Source organism: Schistocerca americana, chromosome 8, assembly GCF_021461395.2.
Source record: "Schistocerca americana isolate TAMUIC-IGC-003095 chromosome 8, iqSchAmer2.1, whole genome shotgun sequence".
Classification (NCBI taxonomy): Eukaryota; Metazoa; Arthropoda; class Insecta; order Orthoptera; family Acrididae; genus Schistocerca; species Schistocerca americana.
In genome coordinates, this window is record NC_060126.1 from 262,595,377 (window position 1) to 262,613,604 (window position 18,228).

The window sequence follows — 18,228 nt, forward strand, 5'->3', positions numbered from 1 at the left end:
ACAAAGGAAAATAGTCTATTACGAACTCACCTTCCAACTGGATGCATCATCTGGTGATTCTTCAGTAACAGAGTCACTAAATCCAAAGCTAAAATCGCTAAATATGTTTAAAATAACAAATTATAGCTCACCGATCGACAGGGCCAGATCGGAATCCAAAACCTCTCGGTACAATTGTCGTAAAATCGGTGGCAGGGCCGTTCTGTAACAAGTCTCAGAAGCTTACTGAATAGGATATTTCGATAAAGAACCGAAAATGACGTCACTACCGAGACTAACCTACTACACCGATCGGTATGAACGATACAGAATAGGGCCCCAGGCGTCTGTTGCGTAGGCCCAGATGCAGCAACGTTCACTAAATGCTCGTTGAGGAGACGCTGTTGGTAGGCGCTTGGTTCACCGGGGTGGTCAGTTGCTGAACACTTGCTCTTCTGTCCGTCCGTACACATCTCCACAACCGTCTTTCACCTCTGTCATTTATGGCCTGTGGTGCAGCACAGTTACCTCAGTACCAGTTTTGGATAGTACCATTTTTACATGCGCTATGTACTTTAGCCACAGCGACACGCGAACGGTTTAGAAATGCAGCCGTTTCGAAATGCGTGCGGATGATGATGTTCATGTTGGTTTGCGTGGCGCCCGTACAAGTTCCAATCTCGACATTTCCCGGATGACGACGAGGACAACACAAACACCCAGGCCCCAGCCAGAGAAAATCCGGCCGGGAATCGAAACGGGGACCCCGTGATCCAGAGATGGCAACGCTAGCCATTAGAACACGAGCTGAATGCTTGTCACCTTAACCCGAAAGCCATTGGTCGTGCGCTGTTGGACATCATATAAATCTCTCCGTATTAGAACAATTACTTCTCTGTTACGGTATATTGATAATTTTTCTTATGGACCGTCTGACAGCAACTGGAAAAAAAACACAATTTTAGTGCCATACGCGTTTCGCCTTTATTTTCTGCAAGACATCATCAGTGGCAGGTTGCGTGAACGATTTCCTACATATTACGCTCCTGTTGCATTCTTGGTGGTGTTCTGCTTTTTATGAATGCCAATTTGCGGTTTTTTCGCACATTCCACAGCACTATGAACTGAACACTTGTTTCGATGCAATGTTTTGGTTTCAGACGATCCATATGTAAAAATTAAAAATTATCCATATAACCGTAATATTATACGGAAGTTGAAGACAGGACTACAAATGTTGAAGATGTTACTTCACTGTTTTCCGCGTCCCACCGACACGCTTTACATATGCTCCACTGTTGGTGCTGCCACCTACCGTTTGTGAGTTGTTGCACGTTGTCGAACCTAAGCGATTGCTGTGTTAGTGAGACTAGGCCGCGTAAAACTAGCCCGAAAAATATTTCGTACCCCTTGAGACAGGCAACCTAACGTATTCCATCCGCACAATGTTAGGCTGCGTTCACACTGCCGGCCGGGCCGGGCCGGGCTGACGCATACTGGCTCGGCTCGTGCCTAGCCAGCTCAGGCCGACGAGTAGTGCATTCACATTGCGCGCCGCGCCGAGCCGGGACGGCGAAATGGGGGAAAATCCACTTCTCCGATTTTCATGTTTTAAAAATTCTTAGCGGTATATAAGACTTCGCCACATCGTTTTATGAACTTATTTTTTCCTTAAAAGCTTTACTTACGCCGTGAAATAAGAAAAAGTCTACTTTTCGTTTCGCGTGATTTCTTAGTTTCGTAACGCTTCCCAACCGATTTTGAAGAAAGTATGCGGCTAAAAAGTCTGATTTTTGTACATGTGGTAGTGCAACATCTTAGCTTCGTATTGAATCATTTATCTTTCCGTATTTCTTAACAGTCATTGTGAAATGATGCTATTTGTCAACGTTGTGCACTTGATTTACAAATCTTGTAGTGAAAAAGTTATGTAGCGGGTAGCTTACTGTTAGATCCGTTTTAGACCATACATTGTTGGGAATGAAATGTAGCTAAAAGTACCAAAAAGTTTTTGAAATGATAATGATACTGGTATCTGTCTCTGGTCTCAAGTAATGCGAGCTATTCAGTGGCGTCAGTGCCGCGTCCTCAAGCCACAGAGTTCGCGCGGTTACAGCTTGGTTTAGTGTAGTCATATAATGCAGGACAGAAAAATAACTAATTACTAGTGATCAGCGCAGACCTAGTGCCGGTCCCTCTTATTATTTTAATGGTCTCATTCTCTAGATAAATCCAAATGTATAAGAATTTTTCCCTCGGCTACTGGACAATCATCTGCTATGCTTTTATAATTGGCTACACGTCGCATCAGAAAAGACAAACAATTATTTGTCATCAACATCCTACAATTAGTATGATGTACATTTCGTATTTCGAACTAAAAGATAACTGAAGCGCAATTCTGTAGTCTCGTTGTCTACTTTGACGGAAAAAATAATGGAGAGTTAATGAAACTACTGTAGATCGGCACAGATGTGCGTTTCATTGTTCTTCATAGTTTTTTTTTTTTCCTTCCTTGGCGGGCTGCGCTGCACTGTCAAGGTAATCCCCACTCTTTGGCTAAATGGCTGGCCGGAGGCCAAATAAATAAATTTAAAAAGATCCCCACCCTTCGACAGCTGACAAGCAAGTCAGTAGAAAACGCAGCTGCAGTCAACAGTTGCTCGCCTTTAGCTAGTCTGTGCTGTCGTGTAGAACAATGTCTTCACTCTTTTATTGGTATTGTTTTGACTCTGCAGTAACTCGTCGAGTTTTGAAGTACAGAAGAACTAGGAGGTTATGGGTTCATCCCATAAATAGCGACAGACATTTAGGAGAGTTTTTTTCTTTATATGAAGAACTTAAAAACTATCCTGAAAAATTTTATTCAAATTACAGAATGAATCATAATACATTTCAGTATATGCTGCAGAACATTCAAGACAAAATTTCTAAACAGAACACAAATTTTCGCAGAAGTATAACAGCAGAAGAAAAATTGTGTATAATGATAAGGTAAGATTCGTTAGTACACACTTTTTGGTTTGCAGTAGAACTTTGTACAGCATTCACTACATCCAATTAATTGTAGCCATGCTTTTGTATTTTAAATTTCACAAACGCTTACCTCTGAGGGGAAGAGAGTTTATGGGACTCCTGAGAATCATTAGGAAGTAATTAGCTTCGTTATTTTGGGTAATGTCTTGCTGTGCCTTCAACAAAGAATCGCAGAAATACTCCTTCAGAATTTTCCAACATTTTCTTCTTTTTTCTTCATGATGCAGCGCTTGCAGTGGTGATGGTTCATCATGTGGAGCCACTGATGACCTCACAGAATTCTTTTCATTACCTTGTAAGATAGACAGATTGATAGGCGAAGAGTTTTGAGATAATGCCCTTTGACTCAGTGGTTCTATTTCCACTGATAAGGAGCTGCCACAGCATGACTTTACAATGCATTATCATCTGGTAGGGACACATTTCCGTCCCTCAGTGACACTCATATCTGTCTCCGTTTGCAAGTAAATGCGAACTATTCAGTGGCGGCAATGCCGCGATCGCTGGCAAGCTATTGTTGTAAATGCATGTAAATACGGTAGATTAAATAAATGAAATAAAAATAATTTCGCATGTATCATTATAATAAACGTAATTTTTCCTCACTGATTGTGAAATGTGAGGTAACATCTTAAAATAAAAGACGTGTGAAGTCACACTTGTGTTGAAAGCAGAAGGGAGACGTGTGATGCGTGTACTGCAGAAGCTGTAGCGCTGCTCCACAGGCTCGCGCCTGCGGTCGGCTCGCGCCGGCAATATTAAACACTCGGGATGTCGCCGGCTCGGCTCCGGGAGGCTCACGCCGAGTCTGCGCGGCCCGGCCGCCAGTGTGAACACAGCAATTCAAAACCATGTGTTTGATATCGAAGCGGGCGGCGGCCCGGCCAGGCTCGGCTCGGCCCGGCCGGCAGTGTGAACGCGGCCTTAATGTAAGAAGGGTTGCCTATCTTAAGGTGCATAAAATATTTTCTGGGCCAGTTTTATTTTGAAAACTGTGTAGAAAGCGATGAGGCGAATGCCTTCGGTCAGTACTTGTCGCAGCAACAGCGCAGCTTTGGACCTTGTCAATTAATTGAAATGAGATTATAACTGGATTGTTGTACAGTGCTGAAGGAGTGAGCTGAGCCGTGGTGTGTGTTGCAGTGGTGCAGGGGGAGGGCGCGGCGTGGCGCGAGGCGGCCGCCGGCGCGCTGGTGGCGCTGCCCGGCGTGCAGGCGCGCTCGCTGGCGCTGGTGCTGCGGCTGTGCGCGCCGCCCGGCTCGGGCCCCGCGCGCCAGCACGCCGCCTCCTGCCGACACCTGCCGCCCGCCGCCGCGCTCGCGCCGCTGCTCATCCGCGGCGAGCCGGGCCACGAGCCGGCCGCCGCCGCGCTGCTCGCCGCGCTCGCCAGGGACCTCACCGACAACAGGTCAGTCGGCGGCGCGCCTCGCAGCCCCGCCTGCGCCACTAGCGTGCTACTGCGCTTCTGCCTTCTCTTCCGCAGCGCAGACGTAGTACGTCATCTCATTCCGTATGCCTGCGCAGATCTTGACCGTTCGGGCAGATCGACGTATGTGCTCAAGAAGGCGACGCCTGAACACTCAACCCATCTATTCGGGTAGTTTTTGGCAGTTCGCTTGTCTACATACGAGGGTTGCCCAGAAACTAACGCACCGCATTTTTATTATTTTTTTTCCTCAGCCGAAAACAATGCTACGAATGAGAAACGTTTCGTACGTATTACACACATCAAAAAAAGTTTTGCATCAGCCCGGTTCCCAGATCTCCTAAAGAAAGACGTTGACTGTGGATATTGTACCACACACACACAGTCCCTTTGACTGTTCAGAGATGTCACTAAACCCGCCCAAAGATGTAAACAACCATGCATGAGCAGCGCCGACAGCCGATCAGTCCCAGTCATTCCACCAGGAAGGAGGTACACGCCTCGAGTTGTCTGTAGTTAACCAGGCCTAGACGGTTAATACCGCGCTTAGATCGCGTCCGCATTGTCAGTTTGCGTCAGGACGGGCTCTCAACAAGGGAAGTGTCCAGGCGTCTCGGAGTGTACCAAAGGGATGTTTTTCAGACATTGAGGAGATACAGAGAGACACGAACTGTCGATGACATGCGTCGCTCAGGCCGCCCAAGGCCTACTACTGCAGTGGATGACCGATACCTAAAGATTATGGCTCAGAGGAACCCTGACAGCAACGCCACCATGTTGAGTAATGCTTTTTGTGCAGCCACAGGACGTCGTGTTACGACTCAAACTGTGGGCAAAAGGCTGCATGATGCCCACCTTCACTCCCGACTTCCATGATGAGGTCTATCTTTGTAACCACAACACCATGCAGCGCAGTACAGATGGGCCCAACAACATGCCGAGTGGACCGTTCAGGATTGGCATCACGTTCTCTTCACTGGTGAGTGTCGCATATGCCTTCAACTAGACAGTCGTCGGAGACGTCTTTGGAGACAACCCGGTCAGGCTGAACGCCTTAGACACCCTGCCCGGCGAGTGTAGCAAGGTGGAAGTTCCCCGCTGTTTTGGACTGACGTTATGTGGGGCCGACGTACGCCACTGGTGGTCATGGAAGGCGCCGAAACGGCTGTACGATACCTGAATGCCATCCTCCGACCGATAGTGCAACCATATCGGCAGCATATTGACAAGGCATTCGTCTTCATGGACGGCAATTCGCGCCCCCATCGTGCACATCTTGTGAATGACTTCCTTGAGGATAACGACATCGCTCGACTAGAGCGGCCAGCATGTTCTCCAGACATGAACCCTATCGAACATGCCTGGGATAGATTGAAAAGGGCTGTTTACGAACGACGTGACCCATCAACCACTCTGAGGGATCTACGGCGAATCGCCGTTGAGGAGTGGGACAATCTACAACCAACAGTGCCTTAATGAACTCGTGGATAGTATACCATGACGAATACAGGCATGCATCAATGCAATAGGACGTGCTACTGGGTATTAGAGATACCGGTGTGTACAACAATCTGGGCCACCACCTCTGAGGGTCTCGCTGTATGGTGGTACAACATGCAACGTGTGGTTTTCATGAGCAATAAAAAGGGCAGAAGTCATGTTTATGTTAATCTCTATTCCAATTTTCTATACAGCTTCCGCAACTCTCGGAACTGAGCTCAAGCAAAACTTTTTTTTCATGTGTGTATTTGAACCCTCCGACAGATAGTGTAGCTCCAGGACAGTTTCAAAATGGCGTCTGTAAGTGATACACGTTACAAGCAAAGCCTCGCCATTGAATTTCTCACTGCAGAGGAAGAAACTGTGGGGAATATTCACAAACGCTTGTGCAAAGCCTGTCGAGCATCTGCTATCGACAGAAGTACAGTTATGCGCTGGGCACGGAGGGTGAGGTTATGAGAAGGCGGTTTGGCGGAGCTGCACGATTTGCAGCGGTCGGAGAGACCATCGGCGGCTGTCACACCTGACAGTCGCAGCGAGCTGATGTTGTCAGCTCTTCTGGCGACTTCGGTGCCACATCAAGCCAGGAAATGTTTTGCTGCACAACCATAATGCTCGGCGCCCCTCAAGCCTGAGGACTGTTGAACACATCACAAACCAGGATTGTACAGTGTTACCCCAGCCACCCTACAGCCCTGACCTAGCCTCCTCGCACTACTACTTGTATGGGCCATTAAAGGATGCCATTTATGGAAGACATTTTGATGACGATGAGGAAGTGATTCACACAGTGAAGCACTGGCTCCGCCACTATGACAAGGATTGCTACCGACAGGGCATACACGTCCTTTTTTCGCATTGGAGGAAAGCCATACAACTGGATGGACATTACTTGGAAAAGTAGGTTGTGTCGATAAAAAGCCATTCTTTTGTGTGTGTAGTTCTCATTATGTTCAATAAATAATTGTTGAAGGAAAAATGTGGTGCATTGCTTTCTGAGTAGCCCTCGTAAAATGGCCTCTTAAAGGGATCCGTACACACACACACACACACACACACACTTCTGTTGTCGGGCAGTCGCTTGGGTATGACCGCTGATAGCCGATACTCCCTTCCTCATTTCATCTGCCCGCACCACCACTTCACCTGACCCCCACCATCACTTCACTCAACGCCGGCCGGAGTGGCCAAGCGGTTCTAGGCGCTACAGTCGGGAACCACGCGACTGCTACGGTCGCAGGTTCGAATCCTGCCTCCGGCATGGATGTGTGTGATGTCCTTAGGTTAGTTAGGTTTAAGTAGTTCTAAGTTCTAGGGGACTGATGACCTCAGAAGTGAAGTCCCATAGTGCTCAGAGCCATTTGAACAATTTTGAACTTCACTCAACAAACTGCACCGCTTACGGCACTGTCGTCCAACGCAATCGTCCAACACAAATTTGTCGTTCGCTACTGAGGCGCTGTAATCGCTGTATAAAGTCGATCGGGACGTGTGTAGGATGCACAAGAAATTGGTCGGTCAGTCGGGTGGTTGGTGCATGTATATGTTCGTTCAGGTATTTTAGCTCACTTTTAGAAAACCGTCCCTAAAACCTTGTGATGCGCGACCTATTCAAAATTGATGGAACCGAGAGATACTTTAAAACTGAGCATTTTTCATCGTCATGTATAGCGTCCGAAACGCATATTTCCCGATAAATCGAGAATACAGACTTTTTACGAATGTTCCACAGTTTTATTTTGTTATGTGCTTTTCTTTTTATCTAAATGTGTGGAAATAGGTTGATTGATACGATAAATAAATCACTAAGGAATAATAAAAGAAGTACATAAATAAAATGTGTGAAATTATTTGGATTAGTAGAAAAACTGAACCCCACTAGGCAACGGCGGCCATACTTGGGTTAGTAAGGTAAGGTAAGGTGAAGTTCCGCGCTCTGGCCCTGGTGGGACAACCGGACCCAACAGACAGCTATGTCATGCTCAGCCAGTGGCGTCATTCCTTCATTTTCGGTGGTGCATAAGCGATACACACGAGCCGAAATGGCTTGCCGTGTCTGAGGCCTTTCCCTTGTTAACTATCGATGATTGTCAGGTAAGTGAAGTAAGCACTGGGTTACCGCCATGAAGTCAAAAAATGTGCATCGAAGACTTCATTGAAAGATATTGCGGTGAAACGATCTTCCAGGTTTTCTCGGAGTGAATGTTTACTGCATGTTTTCTATTCCTCAAACGGGTCGTTGATCCAGTTCTTGGGACGATATTTCTACGAGAGACACATTCGTCTTCTCCAGGTGCTACGAGCCGGGTTCAGGCAGCGAGCACTCCGCGTAACACCTGCTTTTTTCCTGTACGGTGTGATTGAAAGAACGAACTTGATCCTCATTGGATCATCTGAATGCTAGATAAAAAAGAAGAGTTACCATATTTTTATCAGACAGTCCTGAAGTTGATAATACAGCAACTGGACAGGTTTACCATAGCAGGGGACCATGCTTGTACCACTTACTAAGCCAGTCGTCGATGACACTGACAGGACGTATGGATACAGTAAAAAAGGGTGGGACCACACTGTGAAAATTAAATAACACATGTCTCTCTATGCTATTCCATAATCAGTTTTATTATTTCCAAGGTTACAAGCGTTAGAAAAACACACATCATCTGCTGCGAGAAACGTTCAGCAAGTAATCGTAAACATTTTTTTCTTCTCCAGTTATGGTTAAAAAAATGGACTTTGTCAATTATTTCCGTTTCAGCCCATATACTGTCATTAAGTAGGTGGCAGTGCTAAAAGTAGCCTTCTAAATAGCGTCTGTAGCGGAGGTGCGAGATTCTATTGAAGGAAAACCAGAGCATCGCAGATATTCATTGACGGTTGCCGAATGTCTACGGATACCTGGCAGTGAAGAAAAGCACGGTCAGTCGTTGGGCGATGCATCTGTCATGATCACAACAAAGTCGTGCAAATCTGTCCGATCTTCCGCGTGCCGGGCGGTCTCACACAGCTGTGACTCCTGCAATGTTGGAACATGCGGTCACTCTTTCGAGGTGATCGATGGACTGCAATCAAACACATCGTCGCACGACTGGACATCTCTGTTGATAGTGCTGACACACTCGTCCACCACGTGGCGTGCCAAAGGTGTGCGCCCGCTGGTTTCCTCGCCGCCTAACAGAAGACTATAAAGAGCAACGAAGGACCTTGTGTGCGGAATTGCTTGCGCGCTACGAGGCTTATAGCGAAATTTTTTTGTCGAACATCGTCATAGGCGATGAAACATGGGCTCGTCACTATGAATCGGAAACAAAACGAAAATCCATTGAGTGACGCCACTCCACTTCTCCTCCGAGGAAAAAGTTCAAAAACTGCATAGGACTTTTCCACCCTACCGCACGGATCTCACACCTTCCGACTTCCATCTGTTTGAACTAACGAAGGATGCCCTTTGCGTGAAGCGCTACGTGGGTGATGGCGAGGTTGTTTATGCAACATGTTGGCTCCAGTGTTGACCAGTAGACTGGTACCATGCGGGCATACAGGCCCTCCCAGTAGGGTGGCGTAAAGCCGTCGCACTGAACGGTGATTATGTCCAAAAATAGGAGTTTGTAGCCAAAAGAGAGCCGAATAGTATTTTATACTGGAATCCTAAATAAAACCAACCTACGAGGAGCGTTTGAAAAGTCGGTGCAAAAATAAAAACTACTTACGTGTTGGGGTAAAACTTTTTTATTTTTCGACATAGTCTCCTTGTAGACTTACACACTTCGTCCAACACTATTCTAATTTGTTGATCCCTTCCGAATAATAGGAATTGTCCAAGACTGCAAAATAGCTGTTAGTTGTTGCGATCACCTCCACGTTTGAATAAAATCTTTGTCCCGCCAGCCATTTCTTCAAATTGGGGAGCAAACAGTAGTCCGAGGGAGCCAAGTCTGGAGAATAGGGGGGATGTGAAACGAGTTGGAATCCTATTTCCATTAATTTTGCGATCGCAGCTGCTGAGGTGTGTGCTGGTGCATTGCCGTGATGGAAGACTTTTTTTGCGGTCCAATCGCCTCCGTTTTTCTTGCAGCTCGGTTTTCAAACGGTCCAATAACGATGAACAATATGCACCTGTAGTAGTTTTACCCATACACAGTGACGAAACGACGTTTAAAGTCCTGCGGATTCTTCCTGAACAGCTGCAAACCATCCTTGCAACACTTCACACGATTCCTTTTTGGTCAACCGTGAGCAATCGTAGAACCCATCTTGCAGATAGCTTTCTCATGTCAAAATGTTTATGAAAAATATTATGTACCCGTTCATTCGAGATGCCCACAGCACTAGCAATCTCGCACATCTTAACTCTTCTGTCATCCATGTTGTGGGTTGGCAGGAGAGCCAACACCGTATTATTAGAGGTAGCCGAAAGGCACGCGTTTTAGCTCACGCAGGCTGGCGTGAGGTCTGGAACAAGACAAGGAAATTAGACTTTAGAAAAAACGGACGTAGCTGGTGGAATACTGAACTTTAATCCATAAACGGTGAACATCGCTCTTGACGGTACATTATTCATAATCTCAATAGTAACTGGTAATGGCGCCTTGCTAGGTCGTAGCAAATGACATAGCTGAAGGCTATGCTAACTATCGTCTCGGCAAATGAGAGCGTATTTTGTCAGTGAACCATCGCTAGCAAATTCGGTTGTACAACTGGGTGAGTGCTAGGAAGTCTCTCCAGACCTGCCGTGTGGCGGCGCTAGGTCTACAATCACTGATAGTAGCGACACGCGGGTCTGACGTATACTAACGGACCGCGGCCGATTTAAAGGCTACCACCTAGCAAGTGTGGTGTCTGGCGGTGACACCACAATCCATCACCATATCATGGATTTTATCAATGATTTCTGGAGTCGTAACCTCCACAGGGCGTCCAGAAAGTGCAGCATCACTTGTGCCCATATGGCCACTCCGAAAATTTTTAAACCATTTATAAACTGTTCTAATCGAAGGTGCTGATTCACCGTAATGTTTATGAAGCTTCTCTTTAGTCTCCTGAGGCGTTTTGCGTTTCATAAAGTAAGGTTTAATCACTACACGAAATTCTTTTTCGTCCATTTTTAGACAATCACTCGACTTCCTTGATTCATACGAATGCCAAACACAAAGAAATAGACCAGTATGGCTGAAACTTGGTGTGCGCTCTTTACAAAGATGCTACTAACTAGACATGACCTCGATACGCGCCGGACTGGCTCTTGGGCTTGGCACGGACTTTTCAAACGCCCCTCATACTTCCAGAAAAAAAGTGTTGCATTACTTACTGGAATCCGAGGTATTCGCGGATTAATAAGTGTATTTAACAATTAAGTATATAGTACAGTATATCCATTACTGAACCAGGGGTAAGGTACGTACGCTGAGCAGTTCTAACATGTACAGGAAAATCAAACGACTGCTCTTACAGCAGGAAGATACTCATCGTTTCTTTTCGAGGGAAAAGTAAGCTGGTACCGCGGCAGTGTTATCTTACTCTGATCCCGTTGGTAGGGCTTTGGACATGGTGTCCTAAACATGGGGTGCACTCTCTGGAGAAGAGCCTAGCGGAGCACTTGCGAGATAATCGGAAACTATTTCGATATAATCTCACAGATCAATTTTAGCTGCTACTATTGTTTCGGAAAACCAAGGGCTGATCTCCAGTAACGCGCTAACGAGGACTCGCATAAGTGATCGGCGCTGTGAGAAACTAATGAGAAAACTAGCGAGATGAGTCAAATGAACGAACAGAAAGGAGCGAGAAGGAATCAAAATAGTTTTGTCCTTTTATCACCCGGTACTGGAGGAGGGACATAAGCGGGAGCGGATCAACGCTTCAAGGTTGATAGAGACTAAAAAAAATAGATCGGGCTACCGCGGAGGCCTATTTATTATGGGTCAGAATCGCTCAAAAAGTCTGCGTTTTCGTGCCTACCCTGTCGTGTCCAAGTAGAGCAAACGTTTTGAAATCAGTTTACCTCCATTCTCGATTTTAGATAATTTCTTAAATAACAAAATGTGAGATGACGATAATTGTTGACAAACCGGGAAAGCGGGCCTCTAGATGCTCAGGATCATCATGATATGGCTAGTCAGATTCTAAGGCTTTCAGTTTACTGCAGAATTACTCTCAGTGATATATATAAATTCTACACTAAACAGTTTATGAAAATGTTAATAGAGGAAGTCCGGAAAGTAGGGACGAATGTTTAAGTGCTATAGAACATACAACATTGATTGAAAATGTTCAGTTTCTTTTACAAATACATGAAGAATTATATGCTCCATATACCAACCAAGCCCGCGCGGCAACGAGCAATACGTTGAAGTTCTCGATGACGCGTTCACAAACATCTGGTGGAATGCCGTTAATAACCCTTTTAATTTCATCCTTCAATTCGTGTATTGTTTGTGGTTTGTTCACGTACACTTTTGATTTCACAAATTCCAACAAAAGAATTCACAAGGCGTATGATCGATGATCAGGTTGCCACGCAAAGAGGTAATTTTTTGAGGAAGCTTTTAATTCAGCAAAGCAAACGTCTCACGGGATGTGTGACACGTCACAACATCTTGTTGAAGCCAAATATCGTCATTTTCATCAATAAGAGGGCAAAACCAATCAGAAAGCAGGTTTCGGTAACGGTTGCCCTCCACAGTGACGGCAGCTCCCTCAACATTTTCAAAAAAGTACGGGCCGATCACTCCTCCTGCCCAGAATCCACACCACACAGTCGTTCGTTGTGGATGCTCCTCATCTTCCACAGTCACTCGCGGATTTTCGTTGCCCCAAATTCTGCAGTTTTGCTTATTGACGTACCCACTGAGGTGGTAGTGCGCTGTATCTGAGAAAATTATTCTTTTTGTGAAGTTATCGTTCTCCGCTTATCGAGTCAAGACCCATTGAGCAAATCGATGTCTCTTTCCATGATCTACAGGCTTCAACTCTTGTGTAAGTTGGATCTTGTAAGCATACGTTTTCAGATCATTTTAAAGGATTTCATGCAGTAAACTTGATGATAAATTCAGTTGTTGAGCTAGTCGGCGAACCGATTTTTTGCGGCGTATGGTCACATTGTCACGCACGACAGCAAGATTTCCCTGTGCTCGAACAGAACGCGCGCCGGCCGGAGTGGCCGAGCGGCTCTAGGCGCTACAGTCTGTAACCGCGCGACCGCTACGGTCGCAGGCTCCAATTCTGCCACGGCATGGGTGTGTGTGATGTCCTTAGGGTAGTTAGGGTTAAGTAGTTCTAAATTCTAGGGGACTGATGACCTCAGAAGTTAAGTCCCATAGTGCTCAGAGCCATTTTTGAACAGAGCGCGGTCGTCCTGTCTTCTTAAAGTTTGAAACAGAACACGTGGTCTCAACCTTCCAGATAAATCTCCGAATTAATGATACGATTGAACAGCATTACGTCATAGTGCCACTCGCAATTTACGAACGATTGCCGTGGGACTTCCACAGTTTTTGTAATAACTTTTTATCACTTGGATACGTTGCTCAGTTGTCATCCGCTCCATAAATAAACTTCAAACAACAATGCTCACCACGCAAAAGCTATCACATCGCAGATAGCAAAAATGAAAAAAACCAAGGCTGCCAACCGTCATATGACAAAATGGCGCAAAATTCAAATTCGTCCTTACTTCCCGGACAGCTGTTATAAGTTGTTAATTCAGCATCCATTCCTCGGTCACAATTTACAACAATTGTCATTAGCCATTCCTACTCCGTTCTCCACATGTTTCAAAGAAGTGAAGCTGCTCAACCTAAAGAAGGCAACTAGGTCGATAACTGCATCGATGTATTCAAGGAATTGAGCTGATCATTTCAAAATATGAACGGCGAAGTGAAATAATGGATAAGATAAGTTATTCAATCAGTTAAAGATGATTTATTGTTTCATTTTCAAAAATGTTTACATTTAATAGAATAATAAGGTTTTTTTAAAAAAATTTGATAGTTTACATGGCCAGTTAGTCAAAAAATGATCCAACAGTTTATTCCTCATTGTACTGGTTCAACTCCAGTTGTCGATAGCGCGTATTCAGTCTCGCAACCGTCTGCGTCATGACAAAGTTAATGCTAAACGAGACAGGCTCTTACAGTATTTATAAACAAAACAAAAATGTCAAGTTCAAAGAGGCTCGAAAATTTCACCGTTTGTTTCTCAGCATTCCGAAGGCGCATTGTATATACCTTCGGGTTCTGGAAAGACGGAAACTGAAAATTCTCCTTGCAACTATAGATATATTCCCTCCATAATGTTGAAAAAAGTGTGTGCAGTCCAAAAACCAAACTCCCTCAAAAAACTAAGGTATCTTGGGGTATCCTTCAGTGGTAGTTCTTCTAATGTTGGTATAACTCGTTTGAAGCTAATTGAAGGGTAGTGGTAGGTCTTCTAATGATTGAATCTAATGGAAGGATATCTCGAGGTCGCTACTGAGCTCTGGAATTTTTCACGTTTCATTTCGCCGAGATTATGCTGAGGGAATATACTGTAAAGGAATAAGTGAAGGGCACTACCTTACCGTGGCGTGAGCAACAGCAGCCGGATAAAAGTGAAACCTCCTGCTGCTGCGTGCGATGTACACGGTTCCGTTTTGACTGCTGTCGGAAAAGTGTGAAATGGGGCTTAATACCGCCTGCGAACAGCTTTCGGGTAGCGCCAACTATGCCGGCGCGGTAGTTCAGCATGTTGGGTCAGAGGGTTAGCTGCCCACTGTAATAAAAAAAACTGAGTTAATCGATCAACAACGAACCTAACGGATGTCTTACGACGTCCGCCCCGAGCAAATGCAACGAACAAAAGCGAACAAGATGAGATTTAAAAAAAACCTAGTGACAGGTACTCAAGCCTAAAACTGGTATAGACACAGTTTAAGAGCAGTAGTAAAAATGAGAATACTGTCCATTGCGAGTCGTGTTTAATAAACTAAACTGCCGTTGCTATGACAGTTCATTTCGTTACAACTGACTCGTTGCTGCTACTGCTTTTAAATTGTTTTACGTATGACTACTTGTCACAAGTTTCATGCTTGACTGATGGCTGGGCAGCTTGGTGGCCCGTTCGTATGCACGTATCGCTTGACAGTGCTATAAAAGCCGCAATTGGTGAGCAGTGGTAAAGTAATCATGATTACAGACAGTGGCGGAAATGTTGTCATTTCAGAATTTTTATACGACTCTGGCACCTGCCGGAAAGAGTGTAATCATGCAGTGAGGTTTTCAAATTATCGTAAGATTCCTTGGAGGATAACTATCTGGGGGGAAAAAAATCTCGTGTATAGTTGCTGCGAAACGTAATCTTTAAACACAGGATAACTGTAACTCGCTTGTGTGGACTTGTCACATTGTGCCACATGTTAAACGCCTTGAAGTGAAGTCACATTCAGAATGCGTATAGGCGCTGTTGATACGGTCTATGCAGCAGGGAAGCGCATCCCCCGTTGATGGTAGCCATCTGTCGCCGTCTGTCTGCATCAGCAGTGGCTACCCTCCATGCATATATGCCTCTCTGCATGAATAACTGTAAAAGGATCACAGCAGTTCCCTGAAGAGCGCGGTCAATATGAATAAGCACCACGCTCAACTTCCGGCATCTAACATGCGTCCAGATAACATCGATGCGTCGGCAAACATCGCTTGTCGACGGCACCTGCGGGAAAACTGCGTCTGTTCATCGGCCTGACAGACACTGGATTTATCTTTTGCTGTAGTGAGTCTTAAAGTGTGCTGCTCGAGAAGCGGCCGACTGGTCCTATACGCTGAAGAAGCTGAAGTGTGTTCCGGATGCATGACTGTCGGTCATGACGTGAAGCGCAACAGCCAACGCCTTGGCCGCTAACAGAGATAACTTTCATCTAAGAGAATCCTTTTACTGTTTCGTTGCAGCTGTACGAAGAGCGTTTGAAAAGTCCGTGCAAAGTCCGAGAGATGGCACCACCGGCGCGTATCGAGATCATATTTAGTTAGTAGCATCTTTGGAAAAAACGCACACTAAGTTTCAGCCATAGTGGTCTATTTCCTTGTGTTTGGCATTCGTGTGAATCAAGGAAGTCGAGTAATTGTCAAAAAATGATGATTAAACATTGCTTTATGAAAGGCAAAACGCCACAGGAGACTAAAGAGAAACTTGATTAACAGTACGGTGACTCTGCACCTTCGATTAGAACAGTTTATAAGTGGTTTCAAAATTTTCGGAGTGGCCATATGGACACAAGTGATGCTGAACGTTCTGGACGCCTTGTGGAGATTACAACTCCAGAAATCATTGATAAAATCCATGATATGGTGATGGATTACAGAAGAGTTAAGGTGCGTGAGATTGCTAGTGTTGTGGGCATCTAGAATGAATGGGTACATAATATTTTGCACAAACATTTAGGCATGAAAAAGCTGCCTGAAAGATGGGTTCCGCGATTGCTCACGCTTGACCAAAAACGGAATCGTGTGACGTGTTGGAAGGATGGTTTGCAGCTGTTCAGGAAGAATCCGCAGGACTTTAAGCGTCGTTTCGTCACTGTGGATGAAACATGGATACATTACTATACTCCTGAGACCAAACAACAATCTAAACAATGGGTTGCCAATGGAGAACCTGCACAAAGAAAAGGCGAAGACCATTCCTTCGGCCGGAAAGGTTGTGGCGACTGTCTTTTGGGATTCGCAAGGGATAATCCTCATCGACTATCTGGAAAAGGGTAAAACTATTACAGGTGCATATTATTCATCGTTATTGGACCGTTTGAAAACCGAGCTGCAAGAAAAACGCCGGCGATTGGACTGCAATAAAGTCATTTTCCATGCACAATGCACCAGCGCACATCTCAGCAGTTGTGGTCGCAAAATTAATGGAAATAGGATTCCAACTCGTTTCACGTCCCCCCTATTCTCCAGACTTCGCTCCCGCAGACTACTGTTTGTTCCACAGTTTGAATAAATGGCTGGCGCAACAAAGTTTTTTCAAACGAGGAGGTGATTGCAGCAACTAATAGCTATTTTCCAGACTTGGAAAATTCCTATTATTCGGACGGGATCAACAAATTAGAACAGCGTTGGACGAAGTGTATAAGTCTAAAAGGAGACTATGTCGAAAAATAAAAAAGGTTTACCCCAAACCCGTAAGTAGTCTTTATTTTTTCACGGACTTTTTAAACGCCCCTCGTATTTAAGCTTTTGTGTGCCTATCCACGTAGTTGTCACGTAACAGGGGTTCTTGTCGTCCTATCGATTGCGTGGTTGTGATTTCAATATTTATTAATCGTCAATGACCCATAGGGAGAAGAGGTTTCTAGTAACTGCACTTCACATACGTTTCCGTCTGTGCATCTGCAAGACTACTCAGTAGTTCATCCTCCAGTGGCTTGGCAGAGGGTTCATAGAACCACTTCCAGACTACTGGTATTTTTCGACCGTTATTTCCCTTAACAAGCTCTGCTTAAACAGATTCAAATTCCGGTTCGGCCACTTTGTTTTTATATTGCCTTGCTTTCGATAAATTACATTAGGTCAATATCGGGTTGAGATATATATATAACACACACACACACACACACACACACACACACACACACATTTCAGTTAGGCCACAATCGGTCATTCTCACACGTATCTCCAACTGAGCGATTGCTGTATCAGTGATTGCAGTGTGATCGCTACAATATTTAAGTCCAGCCCTTAGTTCTTTCTTCACTGCCTTACAAACGTAGATTACACCAGAATCAATTTTTGTACATTCAATTTTGTATACCAAATTGGAGTGTCATCTACAGTTAAGTGTTCATACTGTTTCACAGATATGATGGCCTGGGCGAACTACTGTAGATCTCAGCACTTTCTACCAGAATTCACGTACCCAGTTATGGGCTTCACTAATGACCAGTTATAACATTAAATAATTATTGAACTCATCAGGCATGATAATACGCGATAGCAACGACCGTCATTTGCGTTCAGCGCGAAAGGCGTCAGTAGAACGCGACATAGAAATGTGTGTAGTCTGTATGCCTCTTTCGCAATCGTTGACAGCTTTCCGAATCCTGGAATCGTTATTTCTTGTCAAAATAGCTGTTCAGTTAGCCTGACGAGACAAAGAGCACCATTTCCCAGGTCTTCTCTCTGCCAGCACCTTGTATTAAACCCGCCTTCTTCACGTGGTAGTCAGACACGCTGCCTATTCAGGCACGAAATTGCCAAACGGGATTAATAAGGAACTGAATTTTCATTTGTCCTACGACCAAGCTATGGCAGTAATAATGA

The 18,228-nt window shown here is 45.1% G+C and overlaps 1 protein-coding gene across 1 annotated transcript in view; it reads left to right on the forward strand.

Annotated features, from left to right (window-relative positions):
* Nucleotides 1–18,228, forward strand: part of LOC124545754 (protein FAM13A) — a 109,272-nt gene that overhangs the window by 11,780 nt on the left and 79,264 nt on the right. Inside the window, exons 2-3 of the mRNA XM_047124696.1 lie at nt 4,159–4,283; nt 4,335–4,423. Of these exons, the coding sequence (XP_046980652.1) occupies nt 4,159–4,283; nt 4,335–4,423 (214 nt within the window). The remainder of the gene's footprint in view (nt 1–4,158; nt 4,284–4,334; nt 4,424–18,228) is intronic.